Raw genomic sequence first — 23,712 nt, forward strand, 5'->3', positions numbered from 1 at the left:
AAAAATTCGTGCGGACTTTTTTTATGCAATCGCGTAATGCATAATTTCGCATGTACGACCGTGAGATGCTTTTTTTTACTGTGAGGTGATATCCTTCCCTTTGTGAATTTTCCTCTCTAAGCAAAGTCTGAAGGGTCTCACTCCATTTAGCAAAACTATTCGCCGAGTGAAGACGATCAAATGATGTTCCCCTGTTGGAAATACATACTTCATTTGATTGGATAGAAAAATTTTTAAAGTGTCATTTTTTCATTTGAGTTTGTTCATTATCGTCTGTGGAGGGGGAAGTTTTAACAAACGAGCAGAACAAAGGAAAAGTTTTTTCTTTTTTTTTCATCTGTTCGGCCCTTCTGCAGTGTTTTGAGGGCAAATTGGGGAGGCACATATTGATACGGCCAAAGGGTTGATTTGGTCCTTCTTTGTAGCCTCGCAGAAGATGAGTGAAGAAAAAGACTACCTTACGGGTAGCACCTCCGCAGGGAGTCACAGTGGTGAAGCAAAAGACCAACAAGGGGAAGTGGTGAACAACCCCAACAGCGGTTGTGATAGTAAGACGGATACTGAACAAGGAGGTATTATCGATGCGGAGCAAGAAGGTAAAGCAGTTAAGGAAAGAAACGCAGACGGGCGAGCGGAAAAAATGAAGAAGAAAAAGAAGAAGAAGTGGCGGACGGAAGAGCGGGTAGAAGCAGCAGCCGGAGCGCGCATGAAACAGAAAAAAAAGGGGAAGAATAAATCGGAAGGGAAAAGGGAAAACGGAATGGACGAGAAAATCACCCCGCAGAAGGGATCTGAAAAGTCCAACCGTCTAGCGGCAAAAAAGAAGAGCCAAAAGGGAGAGAAAAATGTCAAAAAGGGGACGGACTATGAGGACACCACGGGAAGCGACCTGTGCAACTCCAGTGTGAGGAGTAACAACACCATAAGGGGGAAGAGCATTTTTGCAAACGAAGAAATTGATGAAAGTGACGATGAATACAACTTGAGTAGGCTCGGGAATTTCGACCTGAAGCATTACGAAGATTTGGACATTTTGGGTAAGCCCTTAATTGGTTGATTTGGGAGGTTGGGCGGATCGTACCCTCTTCTGCATCTTCCCATGTGCACACGTCCACCTTGGGGGGGTCATTCGTGTGATCCTTTTTTTTTTCCTTCCCGTGCACACATGTTTATTTTTCTACACCGCTATGGTGAGGATGCACGTGTGTAGTTATGTTGATCTACATATCCACGCGATTATTTGCTCACCGCAGGCTACGACATTTGGGGGAACAAAATCGAGAAGAAGGACGAAAACGCGATTGACGATTTTATCGAGTCCAAGACGGACAAAAACGCTTGGAGAAAAATAAAGGATAAAAAAAACAATCGAATTGTTGAACTAACAAATCAGGACTTGGAAATAATCAGAAGCATTCGTCAGAACAAAGTGGCGAAACATCTGAACGAGGAAAATTACGTGTACGAAAATGAAAAGGAGGAATACAAATTGGGAATGAAGGAGCCAGCCAACCGCAAGTACAAACAGTCACCAGAGGAAAAAAGAAAAATAGAACAAATAATAAGGCATTTAATGGATAAGGAAAAAAATCCAGAGAAATACAAAAATGAAGACGATGAATATAAGTTGCTCTACGATCTGTGGAGGAATAAAATTTACGACGATTTTAACAACTTTAATCAAATGAGTTTGCCAAATATTTTGCCAGGACATAAATACAGTTACAATCCTCCCCCTGAGTTAATGCCCAATTCAGCGGAGAGAAGAAAAATATTAAAACAAAATAATGATGCTTTTATTCCACAAAATTTTGAAAAAATCAGAAATATCGAATTTTATAAAAAAACATATTTCGAATTGTACCAAAGGTGTTTGGATATTTATCTCTGCTCAAGGTCATTAAAAAATGTCCTTCATATTAAGAAGGAAGATTTGCTCCCCAAATTGCCATCCACCCGGTCGCTGAAGCCGTATCCGCAATATGCATTTGTGAAGTATACCATGGAGGATGCAGTAAGTGGGGATGGAAATAAATACCTCAGCCAGATAGACATAAGCGAAGATCGCCACATTGTATACGTAGTTGAATGTGGCAAGCTTTACATTTTCGACGTTCTGACGTCGTACAATATTGCCGTGATAGATCTGGCCTACTACTATGAGGCGACACTGCCCAAAGGGAAAGGCGCAGAAAAAAACGGAGGAACAATTTTTGATAACATTCGTATAAAGGCCAATAAGGCGTATGACATTGTGGCGATTTCCTTTGCAAATATGATTCTGCTTATTCACTATGAGAACTTTATCCCGCCGGCCAAGGCAAGTGGGGACAATATGGAGGAAGTTTACCGCACTGACTCCAAACGGAGGAAGAATTCCGATCAGGACGATGAGGAAAATAGCAGAAGTGACGAAACATCGTCTGAAGGGCGTGACAGTGAGGCGGACGCCGCACATTTATCCGACGAGGAAGATGACGATTTTGAGGGTTCTCTGGATGAGGGTGATGACGATGGCGATGATGATGCCGATGAGGATGATGAATTAAACAAGAAAGAGGAAGACGCGGAGGAGACGCCCTCGAGGGGGAATTGTAAACCGATGAGCAGAACCATGGCTTATTGTAAGACGAAAGGTCTACTCAGCGTGTTTCACAAAAATTTTAAAACTTCGGACGAATACGTGTACTCCCCCGATGTGGACGTGAAGTGGAAGTACATAAAACCGAATGACCGGGTAAGTGCAAAGCGGCTACTTGGTTGCCACGTTCGTCGTTAGGGGTGGCAAGGTGGAACGTGACTTCGCCGATTTGCATTTTCGTTTGCTTTTATATTTTATATATATATATATTTTTTTTTTTTTTTTTTTCCCACCGCAGAAGATAAAGTATTGCGTCGCAATCCAGCATGAGGGAAAAATAAGGAACTTCTCGTGGAACAAAAATGGTACGCCCGGTGGGGTGCATAGCTATCGAACTAGCGATACAGTACATACGAATAAGGGAAGGAAAAAAAGGGGTATATTCTTCCATCCCCTATCCACCCCTTCCATTGTGCACATTGAAACATGTTGCTTCAATTTTACGTCGTTTTTCCCTTTAGGAAATTACCTCTCTGTAACGTGCTTACGAAAAGTTGGACAGTACCACTACTGCTACTTGCATCATTTAAAATCAATGAAGTCAATCAAGCTGATAAAAAAGTACAATCAGAAGAGAGGCGACCTCGTTCAGTCCATGTTTTTTCCCTCTAGTCCTTATTTCTTGGCAGCATTTCAAAACGGCATCACGTAAGGCGTGAGATACATCATGCGTGAGATGAGAATAATTTAGCGAGGATGGAGCTTGTTATGTAAAGCGACCCATTTGCATGTGTTCACCTTTTTTTTTTTTTTTCCCCCGTTGCCACTCGCAGGATATATAACCTGAAAGCCAAGTCCAAGAATGAGAGAATCGTAAAAAAACTGAGAGGCATTCAAAATATAACATGTGTGGATGTACACATTAACGAAAGTTACATTTTATCCTCGGATGAAAAGGGGAACGTGTTCATTTATGACCTGGACCTGTCGTCGAACCCTTACAAGAAATTTCACCTCCAGGAATGTTCCTTGAAGAAGGTGGAGTTTCATAAAAAGTACAATTTGTTTTATTCGTTAAGTTCAAATGGAGTAGTGAACTTGTTTTATGCGAAGTTTTTCCAAGACTATGTGACAAATCCTGTTTTGTTGCCAATTAGGCAGCTGTCCAGTGAGTCAAAGATTAGCGACGTCACCTGGTCGGGCAGGAGCCCATGGTTGTTTGCACACACGGAAGGAAATTTTTCCGTCCTGTATACATAGCACACATAGTACACATAGTATACATATGTGTGTTTGTGTGCGAAGCGAAATGCTTCTTGCGTATCTATTTTTTTTACGTTCACGCGCGTACATTTGAATTTTTTTAATTTTCATCAAGTGGGAACTTCACCACCGTCATTTGAAAACTTATTCGTTGAACATTTAGCGAATGTGCATGGATGCATAACGAGAAGGGGAAGTGGCACAGCTGGCCAGCGAATTTTCGCAGCCAAGCCACTGCCACGAATGTTACAAGTGTTACGCATAGGAAGCATATGTGCAAATGGTCCAGAGGGGGAAGAAGCTTACAACTGGAAGGAGGATTTATGAACAACGCAAATGTGGAAAACCTTTTCTCAATTTTTCTTTTTTTACCTGAACAAGATGGTAAAAAAAAAAAAAAAAAAAATTTATTTCGCTTTTTCGCCTGACTGTTCAGGTAAATTTTGTCTCCATTTTTAATTTCCAAATGTAGAAAAGGCTTTTTTTTGTAAACGTAAAAAGTTGTACGTACAAAATGCTGGTGAGTGTTATTTATCTGCGCATTCAGCCCCATTTAAATGTACCCACCGTAGGGTGGCTTGTTCGAACATTCCTTTTCCGCCATTTGGATGTTGTGAGAATTGAGAAAAAAGACAAAAATGGGCGAACTTTCTCAAAAGGAGCATGGAGCATGCGTGTGATACGCTCAGTCCAATGGAATTTTAAATATAGACAAAATCAATAAAGCCGTCATTTTTCGTTCTACTTTTACTTTACTCTTTTGAACAAGTTTTGCGTACTCCATCATGTGTGTACAAGAAGTTCATCTTGCTGTTTAAAAACATTGCCTGCATAGGGCCCTTTACAGGGCGTACTTCACTCTTCCAGAAAAAACAAAACAAAAAAAATGAACAAATGGACAAATGAGCAAATGAACAAATAAAAGGGTGAGCGAAAGCTTAAACGAATGAATGAGCTCACAAACGCGGGAATGTATGACCAAATGAACGATAAACGGAAAAACAAAACATTTGACAGACAGCCCCCATAATTTGAGGGAACTGCCATAAAAAGACCTTCGTATATGCATCTTACTAATTTTCCCGTATATACATAGTCGCCTTTTTCAAAAGGACAAAACGAGAACACTTTTTTTATGTCTGTAAAAGGGGAAATGATCACTCGATGTTTTCGCGTTTTCCATGAAAGACCCCTTTTTCATTTCAACGTCCTTTCTTTTGTTTTTTGACACATTCCCGCGTAACGCAAAAAATGTGATACGCGTTGTGCAAAAGTTTTGATGCGCGATATGCGAACATTACACATGTGAAATATTTCCGTACTTAAATTTTTTTCATCACGAATTTGCTGTGTTTTCTGCTGTGTTTTTTGCTGTGTTTTTTGCTGTGTTTTTTGCTGTGTTTTTTGCTGTATTTTTTGCCATATTTATTCCTTTTCTTTTCTTACGTTACTATTTTCCGCTTCTCCATAACAGAGAAATGTTTTCGCCGCCCATTGGCTTTTATAATAATTTTCCAGTTCCTCCGCAAATTTGGAAAAATTATTTGATGAGATGATATTTTTTAAAAAAAAATATCATCACCGCTTCATGCGCAATGCTTTTGCAGCACCCATTTTAAAAACATATTTTTTTTTTATCTTTACGTAGAGTACAACAATATTTACATTTCATACTTATGTCCAGCATATAGTGCTCCCTCCCCCAAGTGTTTATTCGTTTTGTGTGCATAACGGTACATGACGCGGACACTACAGGAGGGTAGGATGCGCTGCGCTTTCTCAGCAGGAATCCGATCGGAGTCCTTCAGCTAATCGTCTGTCATACGTTTGATGGAGAATCTAAAAAGGGACGTGCAAAACGGCGTCATACCAAACAGGCGGAAACATAATAGTGGGAGAATTGATAAAATTAGCAGTTAAACACACATTGTAGTATATAGTGAGAGGATACATCCCACTCGTTCGGTATAGCACTCAACGTGGTAATACGAACGCAGTGACGTTACAGTGTAAGAAAAAGAAGCAACCATTGCGCTTGCAAAAAATAGATCAGCGTTTATTTCCCCCCCAAAAAAGCAACGCCGTTCTGAAGTTCCATCCACTTTGCATAGGTGTGATGCATGTACAATGAACTCCGCCAAGTGTAATTTATAATTTATCGATAATTTTTTTTTTTTTTTGGGGGGATATTCAAACTGTTGAAAATTTTGACAATTTGAGAATATTCGTAAATTTGAGAAATCCGCACATTTGTTTGCTTTTTTCGAAGAGCATTTCTCCCCCCCCCCCCCCTGCACGGAGATCAAGTCAGCTAGCCAAAATTAAAAAAAAAAAAAAAAAAAAAAAAAAAAAATACATATATATGTATACATGTACATATGAACATATTTAGGTGCTACTGAAAAGGGGGGGATAAACGTAGAAGGGTCAACGTCTCAGCCCAATTGAAAGCAGCAGCTTAGTCCATTTGCCGCGGTCTGTACGTTATACATATAATGAGCATTAGCGAACATACAGGAAATGAGGTCAGCATAGCAGAACGAGAAAAGAAGGAAGAAGGCAGCGGGGGAGTTGAAAATGACAAAAATGTGTCCCCCACGGATGGTGAGAGTATGCCTCATCGAATGGAGAAAATGAAAGGTGTGGCAAATGATGAGGATTCTGTAGAGGTGGGAAGTAGTGTTTTGTGTGTCGGCTGCAGTGGTGAGGCATCCCACATGGAAGAGGGAAGTGCCAACTGCCTAAACGAGGAGAATCCCCGAACAGAGAAGGCGGACAGTGATAAAAAGGCGCAACGTGAAAGCATCCTCAATGAGGTAAAAAATGTTAAAAATGAAATAAATGTGGAGACAAAACTTAGCGCCCAAATTAGTAACAACGACACGTATGTAGAGAACGCCCCGAATGGTAAGGCATGTGGAGAAGGGCATAGCAACACTCACGTGGATCATGATCATAATCATGGTGGTGATGAACCTGCAATTGTTCAACCGAGCAGCAATGGTGAGGTCATTCCAAATGGAAGTGGCGCGTTAAATGTGGAGGCTGATACACCACTCGATGAAGAAAACTTCTTAACGGATGACAGACCTGAGGAGAATGCAGACAGTACGAGCAGCTTCATGTTAGAAGAAGACATAAATTTATCCCGGAGAGCGTATAGAAATTTTCACATATGTTCCATATTTATTCATGGGACTTTGTTATTAATGGTAGTATTACTGATGGGTATTTTATGCCACGATTTTATCAAGCTATCTCCTATTTCGCAGAAGGAGAAAACAATGACTTACTTTTGTGGGTTGCTCCTGAGCATGCTAGGGTTACATCTTTGCCTAAATTTATATATGTCTTTAATGTTACTGAGACAGGCGGAAGTTTCAAAAATGTTAAAATCGGTGGAGGCCAAAATTCATGTTATTGTTTTGGTATACTTTTCCATGTGTGCATATATCTACTTTTTTGAAGAGAAGAATTACCCCATAAGTTCTACCTTTTCCTTCACCATCATTTTAGCTATCATATATTATTTTATGCCGATATTTTTATATATAATTTTGAGGCTTCTTTTCATAGTGGTCATTTTGGTTTTAGTTTTTGTGAAGAGGAAGAGTCCCACGCCGAAGAAGATTTTGAAAAAATTGAAAATTATGAAATATGTAGAATATAGGAAGTATTGTGAGGAGGAGGCTTGCTTTGGTAGCGCCTATTTTACCAACTGGAGGGAGCTAAATGGGGAGGTGACAGATACAAGGGAGGCCACGACGACCACTGCGGTGGATGCAGGCACTGTGACTGCTACACCTGGTGGAAATAACAAAGGGGATGACGTTGCGTCTGGTGAGGTCAGGTCCAACAGAAATACGGACGGGAATACAATCTCAACGACAATGTCCTGCGTGCGGGGTAGCAGTGCCAATGGAAGTGGAGGCGATCCCCCAAGCAGTAACCCGAATGACCGGCCAACCCGCAGCGGCAACAGCAACACGAGGAGTAACCTGGAGAGGCACCTTTTCTATGATCGTAGTGGGGGGGGTACTGGTAGAGGAGGAGGGTCCTCCAATCGGGGGGGTACTCAAGCTAAAGACAGGGGAAGCAACGACCAAACCATCGGTAACCAAAATGGTAGGGATAACGCCAATGAAGATCCCCCCCGAATTACGATAACCACCGTGAGGTTCCAAATACCAGCGACGAAGCTAATGGTGGGCCAAATAAAGACGGCAAATCAGCAGGCGTATTTGAATACTTCCAGAAAGTTTTGAAGAAAAAAAATAATGCCTTACAAAATGACAATGTGAAAGTAGTACAGGAAAATAACATGGAGGAAAATTCCTTTCATATAAATATCGAATGTTCAGATTATGTGTGTTCAATCTGCTGCGTCGAATACCTAAATGATGATGACATTTGTATTCTGCCTTGTAACTACCTGCATTACTATCACAAGGAGTGTATTTTTACGTGGCTGAAGAGGAATAACGACTGCCCCCTGTGCAGGAAATGCATTGGAAAAATCTGAATCGGGTCAGGTTCAGTTTTCGGTGAGTAGTTGTGCAGGCAGACCATTGTATGCACAGATGTACGAATGGGGGGAAGACATATGCAGGGGCGATCCAGCTAAACGTCTCTTTATTTGTATGTGTTTGTAGATTATTCGTCCGTTAGAGGTATTTATATTTGATATACCAGGTTAATTTCTTTTGAACCAATTGGAAGTTTTATCCCCCCTTACATTTTTTTTTTTGTTTATTTGAGAAATTTGCGGAATTATTTCAATTTGCATAATTTGGTTTCTTCCTTTTGATGCCTTTTTATGAATTCTAATTTTTAAAATTCTTTTTGGCATATGTAAATATGCCTGCGTGTTACCCTTTTTTTGTGCTGGCAGCGCAGTTGCGTTTTTGCCGCAAGTGGTAATGCTGATTTGATTTGCAGCCGTATGTGCATGGGTGTAAGCATATTTTCCCATGCGTTATGCATAGCCATCCGAGGATGTTACTTTATTTATGCGTTTATTTATTTAATTTTTTTTTTTTTTTTTAGTGAACATCACATTTGCATATTTGTGCATATGATTGGTTAGTTGGTATTATGAACTTTTTTTTTTTTAATATTAACTTGGTTCCCTTGGGACCACATGGGTTCGACTTATTTTTTACTTCAATTACAGTTTGAGTAGCTTCAAGTTTGGTGGAGCGTCTCACGTGGGCATCCACATGATTATCGTAGAGTAGTGGCACAGTTGATATTACGTTTGTTTTTTTGACCACATGGGGGGAATTGAGTAGACCTCTTTGTGTGTGAGGCAACGTTGTTATAACAGTTTGGCACTAGCCCACAGTGAGAGGATCCCCCCCGTCATTGGTAAAAAAGGGAACATAAAAAAGGTGATGCAAAGATGGGAAAAATTTAGCACATCCAGGTGAACGGTTAAGGTGATTAATTTGGAAGGAGCGCTTTCTTTTTTAAAATAGACGTGGAGGGGGCACTACATGGTGAAGTCCGATGCGAGAATGTAGCAGAGGTGATGTGGTAAATTCTGCGAATGTTAAGTAAATGTTGTGGAGGTGAATCGCGCTCCGTCAGTTCACTAGCAAATATGCTCATTGCATGTCTTACGAAACGACTGTTACGTCGGAACAGTGTGTATTCACCAGTTTATGCCACTTCATATGTGATCAATTTTTGCGTCATCCAATTGGGGATGCACATAACTGTTGAAGGAAATGCAAGCAATAGGGCAGACAAACAAATACGCGTTCCCGAGACAAATGTGCGTATGCTTTCCCTTTTCCAGGGCACAGCACGATGCATGCACAAGGAGCATTTTATTTCGTTCGATTTTGCTTTATTTTTGCATTATTTTGTTTTATTTTCCGCGCTGCAATGAAAATGTGTGTAGATAGGCACGCAGCACGTACCTTAGCCGGGCAGCCACTCGGAGGTACCGAATGAGGCATGCACACAACTTCGCACGATGGAAATGTGTACCTGTGGCGTTCTTTGAACTATACACATGTGGCAAAGAGGAGAAGCCCCCTAGCCTCGCAACGAAGGGAAGGGAAAAAAAAAAAAAAATTCGTTCGTTTCTGCATTTATTACGTGTTTTCCAGTTGCCTATCGTGGTAGGATATGTTCCCTAGGTTCCCTTCCTTTTGCCTCCTTTTCTTATCGATCCATCGATTGCCCGTTGGCGCGTCCTGCGTTCACCCGTTTGTCGTTCATTCGGGGGTTCCTTCTTCCGTTTTATATTTAGCAATATTTTCCCCCGTGACAAGCGTTATTTTTTTTTTCATTTTCCTTTTGTACTTTCGTATTTTCTCACTCTCTAACATTCCAACTTCCACGTCGCGTAGCATCCCTGTGCAAAAAAAAAAAAAAAAAAAAAAAAAAAAAAGTGCTTTTGTAGCAAGCATATAATAAGTGTGCCCATTTTTTTTTTTACTATAATTTTTTTATTACAATTTTTTTTTTTTGTTTTCTGCTTGTGCTTGTGTATACCTGTTGGTGTTGGCCCACTTTCTCTTATCTGGCGCGGTCGTGTGTTTGCATACGGTGTGTGTTAGGATATAACCCCACTCCCCCTCAGTGAGTTTTCCCCCCATTGAGTTTTCCCCTCATTGAGTTTTCCCCTCATTGAGTTTTCCCCTCATTGAGTTTTCCCCCCATTGAGTGTTCCCCCCATTGAGTGTTCCTCCCTTTGGGTGTACCCCCCTTTATTCATTTATTAATTTATTTCCTAGTTAAATTTCCCCCAATGGCGGACGTACTGAACATTTCGAAAGTCCCGGTTTTTTCAAAAAAGGAAAAAGCATTTAGCGATTTGCAAAAAAGCAAAGAGGCGAATGAAAAGATCCTGAGCAAAGAGACGGACCGTTTCACCTTGTATCCCATTTTGTATCCAGACGTGTGGGATTTTTACAAAAAAGCGGAAGCGTCCTTCTGGACAGCTGAAGAAATTGACTTGTCTAGCGATTTGAAAGATTTCGAAAAATTAAATGAAAATGAAAAACATTTCATAAAACATGTGTTGGCTTTCTTCGCAGCGAGTGATGGAATTGTGTTGGAAAATTTAGCAAGCAAATTTTTACGCCAAGTGCAAATTACGGAGGCAAAGAAATTTTACTCCTTCCAGATTGCTGTTGAAAATATCCACTCAGAGACGTATAGCTTGTTAATAGACAACTACATAAAGGACGAGAAGGAAAGAATGAACCTTTTTCACGCGATTGAAAATATTCCCGCAGTGAAGAACAAAGCGTTGTGGGCAGCCAAGTGGATAAACGATACCAACTCCTTTGCAGAAAGGATAGTAGCCAATGCCTGTGTGGAGGGTATCCTATTTAGTGGAAGTTTCTGTGCTATTTTTTGGTTTAAGAAGCAGAACAAGTTGCATGGACTCACCTTCAGTAACGAGCTAATTAGTCGAGATGAAGGTCTGCACACAGACTTTAACTGCCTCATTTATAGCCTCCTGGAAAATAAACTACCAGAAGAGGTGGTACAAAATATAGTAAAAGAGGCCGTAGAAGTGGAACGCTCTTTTATTTGCGAATCCTTGCCTTGTGATTTAATTGGAATGAACTCAAGACTAATGTCACAGTATATTGAGTTTGTGGCAGACAGGTTGTTGGAGTGTTTGGGGTCGAAGAAGATATTTCACGCAAAGAATCCCTTCAACTGGATGGACCTCATATCTCTTCAGGGAAAGACCAACTTTTTCGAGAAGCGGGTCGCTGATTATCAGAAATCGGGCGTCATGGCGCAGAGGAAGGATCAGGTCTTTTGCCTCAACAGCGACTTTTGAGGGGCACTCATCATGCATGCAGAAGGTAGATGTGTAAGTGTGTAGGTGTCATTTGCGTACATACCTGCTTCGTCACACCTGCATGACGATGCCCCCTTTTCAACACCCCTTTGTTGTGTTCCCTTGCATATGCGTTATTTCCAATTGTGCAGGCGAGTGGAGCGGGCAGAAAACGGCTTCTTTCGCCAACCCCCTTCACTTGCTCGTTTTTTGTTTGCAGAGACGAAAACGGAAACAAAATATGCTGCATGAAATGTGAACAGATGAAGTGACAAATGGGTTGGGAAGGTCCCACGTGTGTATGGTGTAGCGCAGAAAACTGATCCAACTTTGCACGAACACATGTGTGCGTACGTCTGGATGGACGGGGTGGATAAAAATAAAAAAAAAAAAAAAGAGAGACGTGAAAAAAAAACGTGAAAAAAAAACGTGAAAGAAAAACGTGAAAAAAAAACGTGAAAAAAAAACGTGAAAGAAAAACGTGAAAAAATAAGAAGAGTGTAGGATGATCTTATCCATTTGCTTAGTCCCCCTCCTCCCCAACTGGGCAAACGCATTCCTGTAGGAGTTGACTGGTCCCATTTAGTCACACATGCAGTTACTTAATTTTCGTTTGACCCCCTCCACGTCGATATGTTTCCCTATGAAGAGGAAGGAGGAGGAGAAGACGTCCCCCCCGGTTAAAATGTTCTTCACGTTGTAATCGCCTCCACCGCGATTTCCACGATTGTCACTTCCGGAGGAGGAGTCCGAAAGGTAGTTTTCAATGTCGGACACGTCATCCTCACGGTTTATATGTTCGATGGGATTTTCATTCCCCTTATCAGTCAACGCAGTCACATTTTCCAGTTTTGTTTGTTCCCCCCCCAAGGCAGACGGAAAAAACGTGTGAAGGTCGCTCATGACCAAATCGATTTCGCACAAATCACCAACACTTTGGTAGTAGTACATGTTTAGCTTTAGCTTACTTTTACCGCTATATATATCATCGTTGAAGGCGACAAAAACACCCTTGCCTCGATAAATTTCTAAATTTTTACTCCACAGAAGGGAAACTAAAGTTTCGTTAATTTTTGTGAAAGAAAAAATGTTTTTTTTTTTTAAAGAAAAGATCTGCCTCAGTGTATTCTTACTTCTATTTTGGACGAATTCACTTTTCATTCCGTTTAGCTGTTCACTTAGATGAACTAGATAGGGAATGCTATGTTCATACTGCAGTGAACAATTAACAAAATCGTTGTAATGGAATACGTCCTTTCGATCAGCGGGGTGACTTCCCATCGAATTTGCTAATATATCTTTTATATTTTTTTTTTCGTAACATTTGAGTTCTGTTAGTTGTTCCATCGGGAGGGTAGCATAACTGGTCAGGTAGATGTGACTTAATGGATTCATGTTACTAACGAAGGTTTTTATTTTTTCCTTTTCCTGTTCACTAATTTTGTCTACCTTATTTATAATTACAACGTCACACACGATTAGTTGTTCGTTTGCGGGGTGGGTGTCCTCGGTGGGTAGGTTATCATTTCCCTCTTTCTTCCTCTCTGCTGGTTCCTTACATGGCAGATTGTCTTCTTTTTCTATCTTCGTGGAAGCAAACTGAGACGCAGCTGCCGAGAGGGCGCCATGACCGTGGAATAAATCCCCCCCCTGGAAGGAATTCACAAAGTTGTAGGCATCCAAAAGGTAGACAATACTATCGAGGTAAATTTGGGACTTGTTCAGTTCATCTAGCCACAGCAGATTGTTCAGCTGTATGTTGTCATAGACTCCTGCCACTTCTACAAAGATGTAATCGTAGGAACTTTTCATGGCAAGGATATTTTCTATTAACTTTACAAAGTTGCTTTTGTTGGAGCAGCAGAGGCAGCCGTTGTTCAGTTCGTAGATGTAGCCCTCTTCCTTTTCGATTCGTTTCACAATGGTTATGTCGTCTTCGTCATTCTGTGCTTCGTTCTGCCATTCGTTCATCGCGCTGTTGTTTGTGTCCTTCTTCACCTGGCTCCCTGCCCCCCCCTCTTCCTTCGGAAAATTATAAATATCGTTTATATCCTTGAACACAATTTTGTCGATGTTGTTATTATTCTCGGTGAACTCGTTATGAATTATTGCAATTTTTTTTCCATTTCGGCGACTTTGCTTCAGGAGGTTCTTCAGCAGGGTGGTTTTGCCCGCCCCCAGGAAGCCAGTGATAATGGTTATTCCGATCATCGTTTGGGGGGAACAACTGCGAAGCAACGGAGGGGGATTCTTCTCCAATAGGTGCTTCTTCCACGATTGGCTCTTTTTCTATTTGATCACCTTTGTGTATCTGCTGAGTTGGCAGGTTACCCGTTGTGTTACATTGCAGCGTGGCAACAGTGTGGTGTGTTTTGCCTTTCGGGACGTTTTTGTCCAGTTGGGTGTGTTGGCTCAGCAACTTAACTCGTGAGAATGGGTGCACCTTATCTGGATGGTCATCCATACTGCTGCCCATACATTCTATTATTCACATATGGCGATTTTTTTTTTTTTTTTTTTTTTCTTCGCAGAGGAAAGCAGCAACGTGGTGACGCGACTCCTTGAGGCGACATTTTAAAAGAGCACCTTTGCAAAGCTGAATGATGTGAGGAGCCCTCCTTTGGTAGATCAAAATGTGGAAGGGGAATTTTTTTTTTTTTTTTCCAACCGCTTGTATGTGTATATCCCTCATGGGGAGGGAGAACGATGTATAATGCTCTGTTCCGATTAGTACGTGGCAAATGAGGGATAGTTTGTCATAAGCATGTGTAGTGTTTACCTACTTGTGTAGGGCGCCTTTGCAGATCGGAGACATTAGGAGGGAGTGTGGCTCTTGGTGAAGCTCCCCCCCCCATGTGTACACACAACTTACTGCACAAGAATGCAGGAGGGTCTTGGCGCAACATGCAAAGGAGAGAAGAAAAGGCCGCATAAATGAGGTGTACCTGGAGGTGCCTTAACCTGTTGATCGTTTTTTATGTACTTTTTTCCAAACATACAATGTGCCTGAGAAAAAAGCTGCTGTTTAACTTCCTGGGGAAGGGAAAAGTTGTGCTGCTGGTGAATGTGAGGAGAAAAAGTGTAATTCGCGTGAGTAACTGCTACGTGAATAATTTGATATACACGAGGGAGGATGACATATATAGGATAAACCAGGTGGAGAAGGCAGCAGATAAGCTGGGCATGCCGGATGTGGTGGGTAGGTCTACCGGTGCGTTGATCGATGAGTCTGCCGATGGGGTGAGCATCATCTCGAACAGTAATTTGGACAATTCTGACAATTTAACAGATGAAGGAAGGGACCACCGACTGGATGACAACACTGCTGGACGGAACGACGGTGCGCTCCCCCAGAACCAGTTCGAACCGTCCGACTACGAACTGCAGCTCTACAAGAACAAGTGGAAAATCCCCATTTACTGGATAAGAAAATTGGAAAGGCTAAAAAATATGAACGCCATAAATTGCATAGACCATTTAAAGGATGATAATTTGCTCTACTTTGATAACTACAAAAATAAAGGTTTGCTAAAATTTTTAAATGAAGAAAAAAAAAAATACAGTAACTGCATAATTTTGGTAAGGGTAGGAGATTTTTACGAAACCTATGGGTTGGATTGCATATTCCTAATAGAATTTCTAAACATAAAAAAAATGAACAACAAATTATCGTGTGGGTTTATCAAGACAAGCATCAACAAAGCGTTACACATCCTGACCAGTAACAATTTAAATGTGTGTGTGTATGAGGAGATGAATGAGAAATCCTTGAAAATGAAGAAGAGGTACCTTTCGCAGATTGTAACTCCTGAGTTTCCCATTTATCTGAACAACATACAGTACTGTCAGGGGGAAGGCAGCAACATGGAGGAGTCCACCGATAAGGGGAACAACCTCCTTTTCCAGACGTACGACTTGGAGGACCACTTTGTGGTAAAGGAGATTGTCTGCATTTACATCGAAAGTAGGAATATTTTTTCCCTCTGCAAAATTAACCTGAGCTTGAAAACCATTTCCATCTTTGACAACATAACTTTCGATGTGCTAAACGTTTATTTGAAAAATACCAACTTTTTAAAGGCGTACATTCATCAGCACAATAATTCTAGTTTTACGAAAAAAATTACCCAACTGTTTAGGGTCGAAAATTACTACCTTTTTAGCAACTTTTCTAGTAGTATGCGTTTTCATTTGTTCATTTTGGACAAACTGAAGAGGCAGATAAACGTGGGGGGCCTCTTCAGGCTGATAAGGAACAAAAGCGTTTTTCACATTAAGGGGGGTAACAATGTTGAGAGGGATAACTGCCCCTCATCGGGGAAGCCCACCACAGATGAGCATACATACTACTCCTATTGCACCCCGCTGAATATCTTCACCAGTTACAACATGGGCGTGTATAGGCAGAATAACTGCTACGATAACAGGAGCAGTTACCTCTTCTACAACATAGTGGATGTTTCGAATAGTGACTCCAACAGTATTAACATTAACGAGTCGATGGAGTTTTTTAAAAACATTTTTCTTTTCTATCCCCCATTTGAAGTCACAAAACATATAAGGTACATAAATGAGTACATCCAAACGAATCAGCAAAATTTAGTCATCCCAAACGTTAGACCTTTTAGAAATAACCTCATTGTAACTCTCCTGTCTAACTTAAAAGCTGACCATACAACATTGAAGAAAATATTTACCAACGTGCAGGCAGTACAAAAGTGCATGAACCGGTTTGAGTACTCCCTCTTGACATCTATTTTTCGAGTGATGAATCACCAGAATAGCTTTAATCTACATGTTGTAAAATTTTACCATCTGTTGAAAAATATTGAAAACATTTTGGCCACCAATTTGGAAATACATCCTTCCAATTTTTTTTACCAGTCTGAAATTCCCGCCTTTAATGAGTTCGTTTCTTATCACGAAAGTGAAGTGCATAATTTGGTCAACGAGAAATTGCTTATCCGGGAGAATGAAGAGATCGTATCTGCCAGGAGGGATTTACTCGAAAGCGTCATCAAAGATTATGCCGATGTTGATGTTGATGCTGGTGGGGAGGGGAAAAAATACGACTTAGATGCTCTACAGAAGATGGTAAAAGTGGACAACACGAATGACATTATTGGGATAAAGAAGAAAAAGAAAAATTTCCAATCTTCTCACTTCTTTCACCCGTTGAATAAAAAATCCGACGTGATGAAAAACGTTTATGTGACCGAACACGTGCAGAGGAAAGTAAAAAACTACTTGTCTTCCATTGACCGGAAGAGGCGCCGAATCGGTGACATAATCCGAGGAGTAAATGTTCAGTTATCCTCCTCCGTGCATATTCTTTCCTTCGTGTCTAACTTTCTGCAGATCATTCAGGTGGGTCGATCGGTCGGTCGGTGGGTTGGTCTGCGTGAGATCAACGCGTGGCGTAGTTTTCTCTCATCATATCACCACATTATTAACGTGCACACTTTGCCTTCTATCCCCCCCGCAGGCCCTCTACAACCACACCATAAACAGCATCAAACGGAAATGGAGTTTGCCCATCTGCAAGCACCTAACCGTGACGTACGAAAAGCAGACCTTCGACAACATAGAAGAGAAGCTCCGTTACATGCAGAAGTGCCTCTACGAGGAGGAAGAAAACACAGCAGGGATGAACAACTCGAATCGAACGAACGATCCTTTAGACCAACCGGATGGAGAGCAATTTATCCAATTGACCGAAGAGGAGGAGAAACAAATCTACCGAAATGTGGATCCCGATTCAGTCGGAGAGGTAAAAAAAATTTATAAAAAAAAAAATTACATGAATGACTCTCTGACGTATATTTTAGGAGCCAAGCCGTACAATATGAGTAAAGACAACATAGTAAAGTACGATATTTTTTTAAAAAAAAAAAAGTTCATTTTGTTGACTGGGAAAAATATGAGTGGCAAGACGACGCTGTCGTTTACGCTGATGTGTATCCTCTTTCTGGCCAACCTGGGTAAGCTCCCCGTGGTGCGTCCAAAATTCGGCACATCCTTTATCCATGTGAGTGAAGTGGTTATTCTGCACTGCTTCTTCACTATTAATCATGCCACGCTTCATCATCCGCTCAGGCATGTACGCCCCCTGCGAGGAGAAGAGCATCGTTTCTAAATTTCGCGAATTCTACAGTTTGAAAAATGTGAACTACCAAGAGCAGATCGAAAACATGTCCCTGTTCAGGGAGCAGACATACTACATAAATTCAATAATCGAGGAGATCAAGGAAAACTGCCCCTTCTCCAGGGAGTCCTCCCGGGATGGGGAAATTTTCATTCTGTTCGACGAACCGTGTATAGCGACGACGCCGGTTGACAATGCAGGTAAAATGAACAGGTGTGTCCCCCCTAGGAGGGGCATTCTCCCATTAGCAAGAATGAGCACGTGCATATGAATGCACAAACGGTTAACGGATCAATGCTTTTTTTTCCACCTCCCCCGTCCTACAGTGATCATTAGTGCCCTGTCGGACTACCTCCAAAACTACTGCGGAATAATAATCACACACAACTACGACTTGCTGAGGAAAATTTGCCTGAACGAAAATATCGTTTTTAAAAAAATAAATGAAAGCATCAATTATTTGACGACACAAACGTATGAACAAAGAGCCACGCTGGAAAATGGAGTTTGCAAAAACAGCGAAGCGTTGGAAACGTGTAGACACACAAAGGTGGATGGGAAACTATTAAACCTCTTAACTTTGTACCAACAGAAATACAAGCGGATACACAATTTAAGTGACGCTCTCTATTACAAGTTTATCGAGTACGTAACGTGTAAGGGTGGAAAAGGAAGCATGAATGATTTTTTTGAATATTGTTTGAATGGCCCTTTGGAGGAAGGAAAAACACACAAAGGTGATGTTGCCGAGGGGGATAAAATGTTCGATAAATTGGATGGGGATAGCTGTATAAATATGACACACTCACACTGTTTGGAATTTTTGCAGAGAGGAGACCCCAACGAGGGAACTGCCAAAAGGGAGGATAATTCGAATGTGAGGGGGGAAGAGTCATATGTGGAAAGCTTCCCCGACTGTCGTGACGATAAAAATATGAGGAGAGCCAATTTAGACGTTGGAATGGTTCGTGAAATAGCCCGCGAAATGCAGGAAAAGGAACTTACCGTGGCAATGGAACAAATCGAAGATGCAGTAAAAAGGAAAGTGTTTAAAATTGCAATGAACGAGGATGTCCCCATTTTTTTTAAAAACAAAAGTGTAGTTTACATTTTGTGCATTTTTGCGCAAAAAAAAAAAAAACCCTATTTTTACATAGGGATAAGTGACAACATTTCCGAGAGGTTAAAGTGCCACACGAGGAATTTATTAAACAATAAAAATCTTTTAAAAAATGAAAAAAAAAATAACATACTGAATTATAAATTTGACATGGACTCCTTCTACACACTTTTGTTTCACGTGGAAAACAAAATGTTCGCGTCCAAGTATGAGAGGGAGTTATCGGATTTGCTGAAGGGAGGATATGACATTCTGTCCAAGTAGAATGGTACAGCTGTGTGGACGTGGTTACTGTGCCGTTTGGTTTTACGAAGACTTTTTCTCCCACAGAGTGCAAACGAAAAATTGGATAAAATGAGTCCTGCGGGGTTCACAATTCGGAGGATGGCCTTGCGTGCCTCTGCTCCCCCACTTTACAGGTAATAGATCTCCGAAACGAAGTGGGAACACTCACTGTCGTGGCATTTCTGCACGAACAAATTTTTGACATGGTTAAAAACAACGTATATGTGATTCGACTTGTGTGCACGGTTTTTATTTTTACAAAATTTGTTTTCCCTGAAATGGAGAATGTACTCCTCCGTGTTGTATGTAATGGAGGATATAAAATATTTTATGAGCAAAAGGAGGGAGAAAATTTTCTCTTTTTTTGTTTGTGTACATTTTGTATATTCATCCAAGACGTACGAATAGAATTCCGCATTTTTTAAAAATAAATCATCATACGTGTCTAAGTTTTTGCAAAATTGTGGTGTGCTTATTCCTTTTCGTAGGGGGGACACACGACCGTCCTGCTTTTGCATTTCCTTTGATGTGCTGTTTTTTTTGTCTATTTCGTGGGGGGATGTCTTTCCAAGGGGGGAATACTCCTCCGATGAGGTGACTTCCCTTTCGTTCACACCATCCCTGTAGAGGTCATACTGTAACCTATTATGAATGGAAACAATTCTGTAAAAATATTCTTTGCTAATTTCTCCTTGAAATTTGTCTACATATATTTTATTTTTTTTGAAATTTTTATATAATTCAAAATTCCAGAAGAAAATAATTTTTAAAATGGTGTGCACGTGGGCATGATCAATGTCGTCCATTTGAATGCTTCTGTGTATGTACAGGTCTGTCGTCACGGGCGTTGCTTCCTTACGCGGCCTTTTCGCGTTTGCATTGCTGAAGCGGGATAAAGTAAAATGGGGAGAGCCACACGTCGGTCTGTACGACTGCCTAGGCGACTTCCCAGGGGATTTTCCAAACTTTTCCATCTGATCCCTCTTAAAAATTACGTCCTCCCCTATTTGACAATTCACATCATCGTCCTGATAAAAGGTGACTAAACTTTTTAATATTAAGCTGTCCACGTTGGATTTGCTATATGTCTTCACATTATACCTGCTAAGCATCAATTTGCTGTTATTTTTTTTTTTCTTTTTGCTGGAAAATATCATGCGGAAGTTCCTGTTCCTGCTATACACAGAGTTGTCCACAATGCATTTCAGCAGTACCATTTCGTGGTCTTCATTTTTTTCTCTGTTCATTTGGAAAATGTTCTCCTTCTGGACGTCGCTTTGAAGGTTTCCCTCTTCACCTGGGGACGCGCACTCAGTGTCCCCTACGAGTGGCATGTTTTTCTGGGGAGTTGGATCACCGTTTTTGTTGTCCACATTTTCGTCCCTCTTCATGGCAAATAGAAGAATGAGGAAATTATCATCTGCTCTGTCAAAACGGTTGTTTTCTTTTGCATTTTCTAATTTGTTAACATAAATTTGCACTATATCGTTTAGCGATTTATTGTACATGGAGAAGTACGAACTGCTTTTTTTTTCTTCTTTTGCATTGCTCTGTTTGTTTCCTTCCCCGTTGGGTGCCCCTCCACAGGGGGGGTTACTCTGATTGCTCAGAATTATCCTTCCACTGACGGATCTGCTGTCATTTGCAGGAATCTCCCCCTTACTGATGGCCATCACAAAATCGTGTATCTCGCTAAAGTCGTTTATCAGGTCGAGCGGGTTTTTCTCCTCAATGGGGTGTTCCCTCAATTCGTTCTGCAAGTTAGGGTTGGCAAAAGCGTCCTTATGGTGATCCCCGTCTGGCGCAGACAAATTTGGAGAACTCCCCTTGAAGTTACAAGGGTAAGTGTCATTCCCTCCGGTGATGCTTCCCTCGTGGGTATTGTTTATCCGGTTTGCCACATTAGTATTGCTAAGGGAAGACAAATTGGCGTTGTCTTCACTGGGAAGAGGAGATCCCTTTTCACGCCTTATATAAACAGTAGACAAATTAATGACGCAAGCGTCTTCATTTTCCTGTATGGCTTGCACAATATGATTTATAAACAGGTCAACAAAATATTTTATGCAATTTTCGTTGTCAAAAAGGAGAAATTTTTTCTGGCCCATTTGTGAACTCAACTTAGTTTGCCTTTTCTTGTACTTGTCGTAAAAAAAATCACCTGACTTGTTCAGGCGATTTGAGAAGAAGTGACAATAATCTTTTAAATATTCGTAATAGTTATCTTCATCGTGAAGGGAATGAATATTTTTTACAATTACATGGAAAGATATTTTTTCACTTGTGGAGCTATCCAAAATGATAGCATCGTTTAGGCAAATTTTTACATCGAAGTTGGAGTATACGAATAGGCACAGTTCGATCAGAAATATGAACAACACGCAGTCCTTATTTTGGTGACCGTTTAGCACGTCATACTCCAGGTCGAAGAAGAGCCACCGTTTTTCGTTCGCCAGGATGAGTTCGTAGAGGTGCATCGGTTGGTCATTTGGCGACGCTTTGCATGGTGACCATTTGGATGGTGACGATTTGCATGGCGATGATTTGCATAACGACAATTTGTGTGATTTCCCGTCGTTCGTCCCCCCATCATCGAAGTATATGTCTTCCAAGGACAACGCGTAGAAGCAGTAGAATTTCAGGAAGCGGTACAGACTGTCCAGCACGAAGCACCTCTTGGCGTTTTCTATCTCCTCCGTGTATATAATTATTCCCTGTCCGTTGGAATACGCGGCCTGACTTGGTGGTGCCCCCCCCTCTGCCTCCACATCAGTATCTGCCTTCGCGTTTGAATCTACCTCGACTAGCTGGGCGTAATGCGAAAGGGCCTCGTGCTGTTTGTAGAACCACCTTTTTTTTACACCCTGCGAAACTGATTGGTCGAACCGTTTTAGCCTTTTCAGGATGCTGTATTTTTCTATATTTACTTCGAAGATGGGTTTCTCGCTTTTCCTCTTCCCGTAAAATGATTCTGCGTCTACCGCCATGGTTGCTTTGTGGGTAATTGTTCTATATCAGTCGGGAGCCGTAGTTGGTGCGCGTCGGTGACTAGTGTGAGGGGACAAGTGAGTTTTTCCAATTCGAACCGGACACCATTTATTTATTTGTCAGTTGGTGTTGGCCAGGTTTATCCAGCACATGGACTTTTTCCCCAGGGGGACATCCTGAGCCTGCTTTGTTGGGCGTATATGCGTAGGAATGTACACATATATGGACGGCTAACCCGATTTGAGCACGCTGATGAATAGTTGGTGCGTCATGTCTACGCTGGAGTCAGCCCCCTAATGCGGTCAATTATCTTCTCGTCGAATGATTTGTCCCGTATTTCGTCTCCTGTCTGGGTGGGAAAAAAAAAAAAAAAAAAAAAAAATGTTTACACAAAGAAGGGTTGCTCCGCAGTGGGGAAGTCCGCTCATGCGGAAGAAGGCACCATTCGACCCGCGCAATGCTACACGTGTTTTCCTTTCCTACATTGTAAAGTGGGTTCAGGATGATAAAGTCGAGGAATATGGTCTTGTAAATGTCTCTCAAAAAGTGGGACAAATTCGGGGTGCTCTTATGAGTGATTATAACAAATTTGTAGGCTGCAATTGTGGGGGAGGAAGAAGTGGAATGTATGCAACGTGATGAAACGGGATATGAGGGTGTGGTCATTCCAACGGATGTGTTCTACCCAAACTGACCTGTTAACGTTTCGAAGTAGTGCAGTTTATAAAATGGTGTGTTGAAGGAATTAAAATTTCCCACGTGTAGATTATCCTGCGTGTTGGCAATATTCTGGTTATGGGTTTTCAAACTGTGGTTGAAATTTTTATTAACATTCTGCATGGACTTGTAGAGATTCTTTAACTTCTTGTTCGGTTGTATGTTGAAGCAGAGGTAGTTCAGAGCATAGATGGATCCTAAGAGGAGCTTCTCCTTTTCGACTTTACTTGGCGAACTCGTTTTTTCTCTTTCCTCATTTTTCAAATCAATGCTATAGATGCACTGATTTTTGAAGAATATGTAGAGGTAGTAGTATTCGCGCTCGGCGTCCGGGGTGTCTGCGCCTTTCTCGTGCGACATGGTTTATGCAAACAAGCTGGTCTGTTCAAAGAAGCTATTCACACCTTTCACTTCTGATTTCCCCTTCGTGTGAATTCCCGTGGGGGGGCTTCACCAGGATGACCCCTCTGGCAGATTTGCGACTTAACAGTTGATCCCACAGGACGGGCACATAAAAAAAATGTACGTACGCGGGGGAAATTACCTATGTTTGTTCTTTTCTTTTCTTTTTTTTTTTATTGTCACGATTTTTTTAAAAAGATAACGTTACGTGGAAGAAATTTAGCTTGGCCAGGCGGTCCACATGGGTAAGTGACATTCGAGCAGAGCAAATGAGCACAGATTGCACAATGGGTAGTACACAAGTTCCTACGTAAAAAGGGATGAATAACAAATAATTATTGGCACAGGGGGTCCATGTGCGTGGGGTGAAGTAACCATTGGGCAGGCAAAGAAAGGTAGGT

At 41.3% G+C, this 23,712-nt stretch overlaps 7 protein-coding genes across 7 annotated transcripts; 5 read left to right on the top strand and 2 right to left on the bottom strand.

The window, feature by feature from the left end:
• Positions 1–436: 436 nt before the first annotated feature.
• On the top strand, positions 437–3,841 carry PCOAH_00050750 (Ribosome biogenesis protein BOP1-like protein; the record flags this gene model as incomplete). The annotated part of the gene is made up of 5 exons (XM_020061857.1): positions 437–1,037; positions 1,254–2,737; positions 2,880–2,946; positions 3,103–3,289; positions 3,415–3,841. The coding sequence occupies 5 exons, from the start codon at positions 437–439 to the stop codon at positions 3,839–3,841; spliced, it is 2,766 nt and encodes a 921-aa protein (XP_019917275.1).
• Positions 3,842–6,339: 2,498 nt separating this feature from the next.
• On the top strand, positions 6,340–8,109 carry PCOAH_00050760 (Circumsporozoite protein; the record flags this gene model as incomplete). The annotated part of the gene is made up of 1 exon (XM_020061858.1): positions 6,340–8,109. The coding sequence occupies one exon, from the start codon at positions 6,340–6,342 to the stop codon at positions 8,107–8,109; it is 1,770 nt and encodes a 589-aa protein (XP_019917337.1).
• A 56-nt stretch (positions 8,110–8,165) lies between these two features.
• Positions 8,166–8,366, top strand: PCOAH_00050770 (Circumsporozoite protein; the record flags this gene model as incomplete). Its single annotated transcript, XM_020061859.1, has 1 exon — positions 8,166–8,366. The coding sequence occupies one exon, from the start codon at positions 8,166–8,168 to the stop codon at positions 8,364–8,366; it is 201 nt and encodes a 66-aa protein (XP_019917441.1).
• A 2,238-nt stretch (positions 8,367–10,604) lies between these two features.
• On the top strand, positions 10,605–11,654 carry PCOAH_00050780 (Ribonucleotide reductase small subunit; the record flags this gene model as incomplete). Its single annotated transcript, XM_020061860.1, has 1 exon — positions 10,605–11,654. One exon carries the CDS (start codon positions 10,605–10,607, stop codon positions 11,652–11,654), a length of 1,050 nt encoding a protein of 349 aa, XP_019917220.1.
• Positions 11,655–12,236: 582 nt separating this feature from the next.
• On the bottom strand, positions 12,237–13,865 carry PCOAH_00050790 (Uncharacterized protein; the record flags this gene model as incomplete). Its single annotated transcript, XM_020061861.1, has 1 exon — positions 12,237–13,865. The coding sequence occupies one exon, from the start codon at positions 13,863–13,865 to the stop codon at positions 12,237–12,239; it is 1,629 nt and encodes a 542-aa protein (XP_019917347.1).
• Positions 13,866–14,588: 723 nt separating this feature from the next.
• PCOAH_00050800 (Uncharacterized protein) lies at positions 14,589–19,183 on the top strand (the record flags this gene model as incomplete). The annotated part of the gene is made up of 4 exons (XM_020061862.1): positions 14,589–17,021; positions 17,140–17,635; positions 17,751–17,999; positions 18,126–19,183. The coding sequence occupies 4 exons, from the start codon at positions 14,589–14,591 to the stop codon at positions 19,181–19,183; spliced, it is 4,236 nt and encodes a 1,411-aa protein (XP_019917171.1).
• Positions 19,184–19,332: 149 nt separating this feature from the next.
• Positions 19,333–23,269, bottom strand: PCOAH_00050810 (Uncharacterized protein; the record flags this gene model as incomplete). The annotated part of the gene is made up of 4 exons (XM_020061863.1): positions 19,333–22,213; positions 22,471–22,541; positions 22,676–22,788; positions 22,888–23,269. 4 exons carry the CDS (start codon positions 23,267–23,269, stop codon positions 19,333–19,335), a joined length of 3,447 nt encoding a protein of 1,148 aa, XP_019917415.1.
• Positions 23,270–23,712: the final 443 nt, after the last annotated feature.

This window comes from Plasmodium coatneyi, chromosome 13, assembly GCF_001680005.1.
Source record: "Plasmodium coatneyi strain Hackeri chromosome 13, complete sequence".
NCBI lineage: Eukaryota > Apicomplexa > Aconoidasida > Haemosporida > Plasmodiidae > Plasmodium > Plasmodium coatneyi.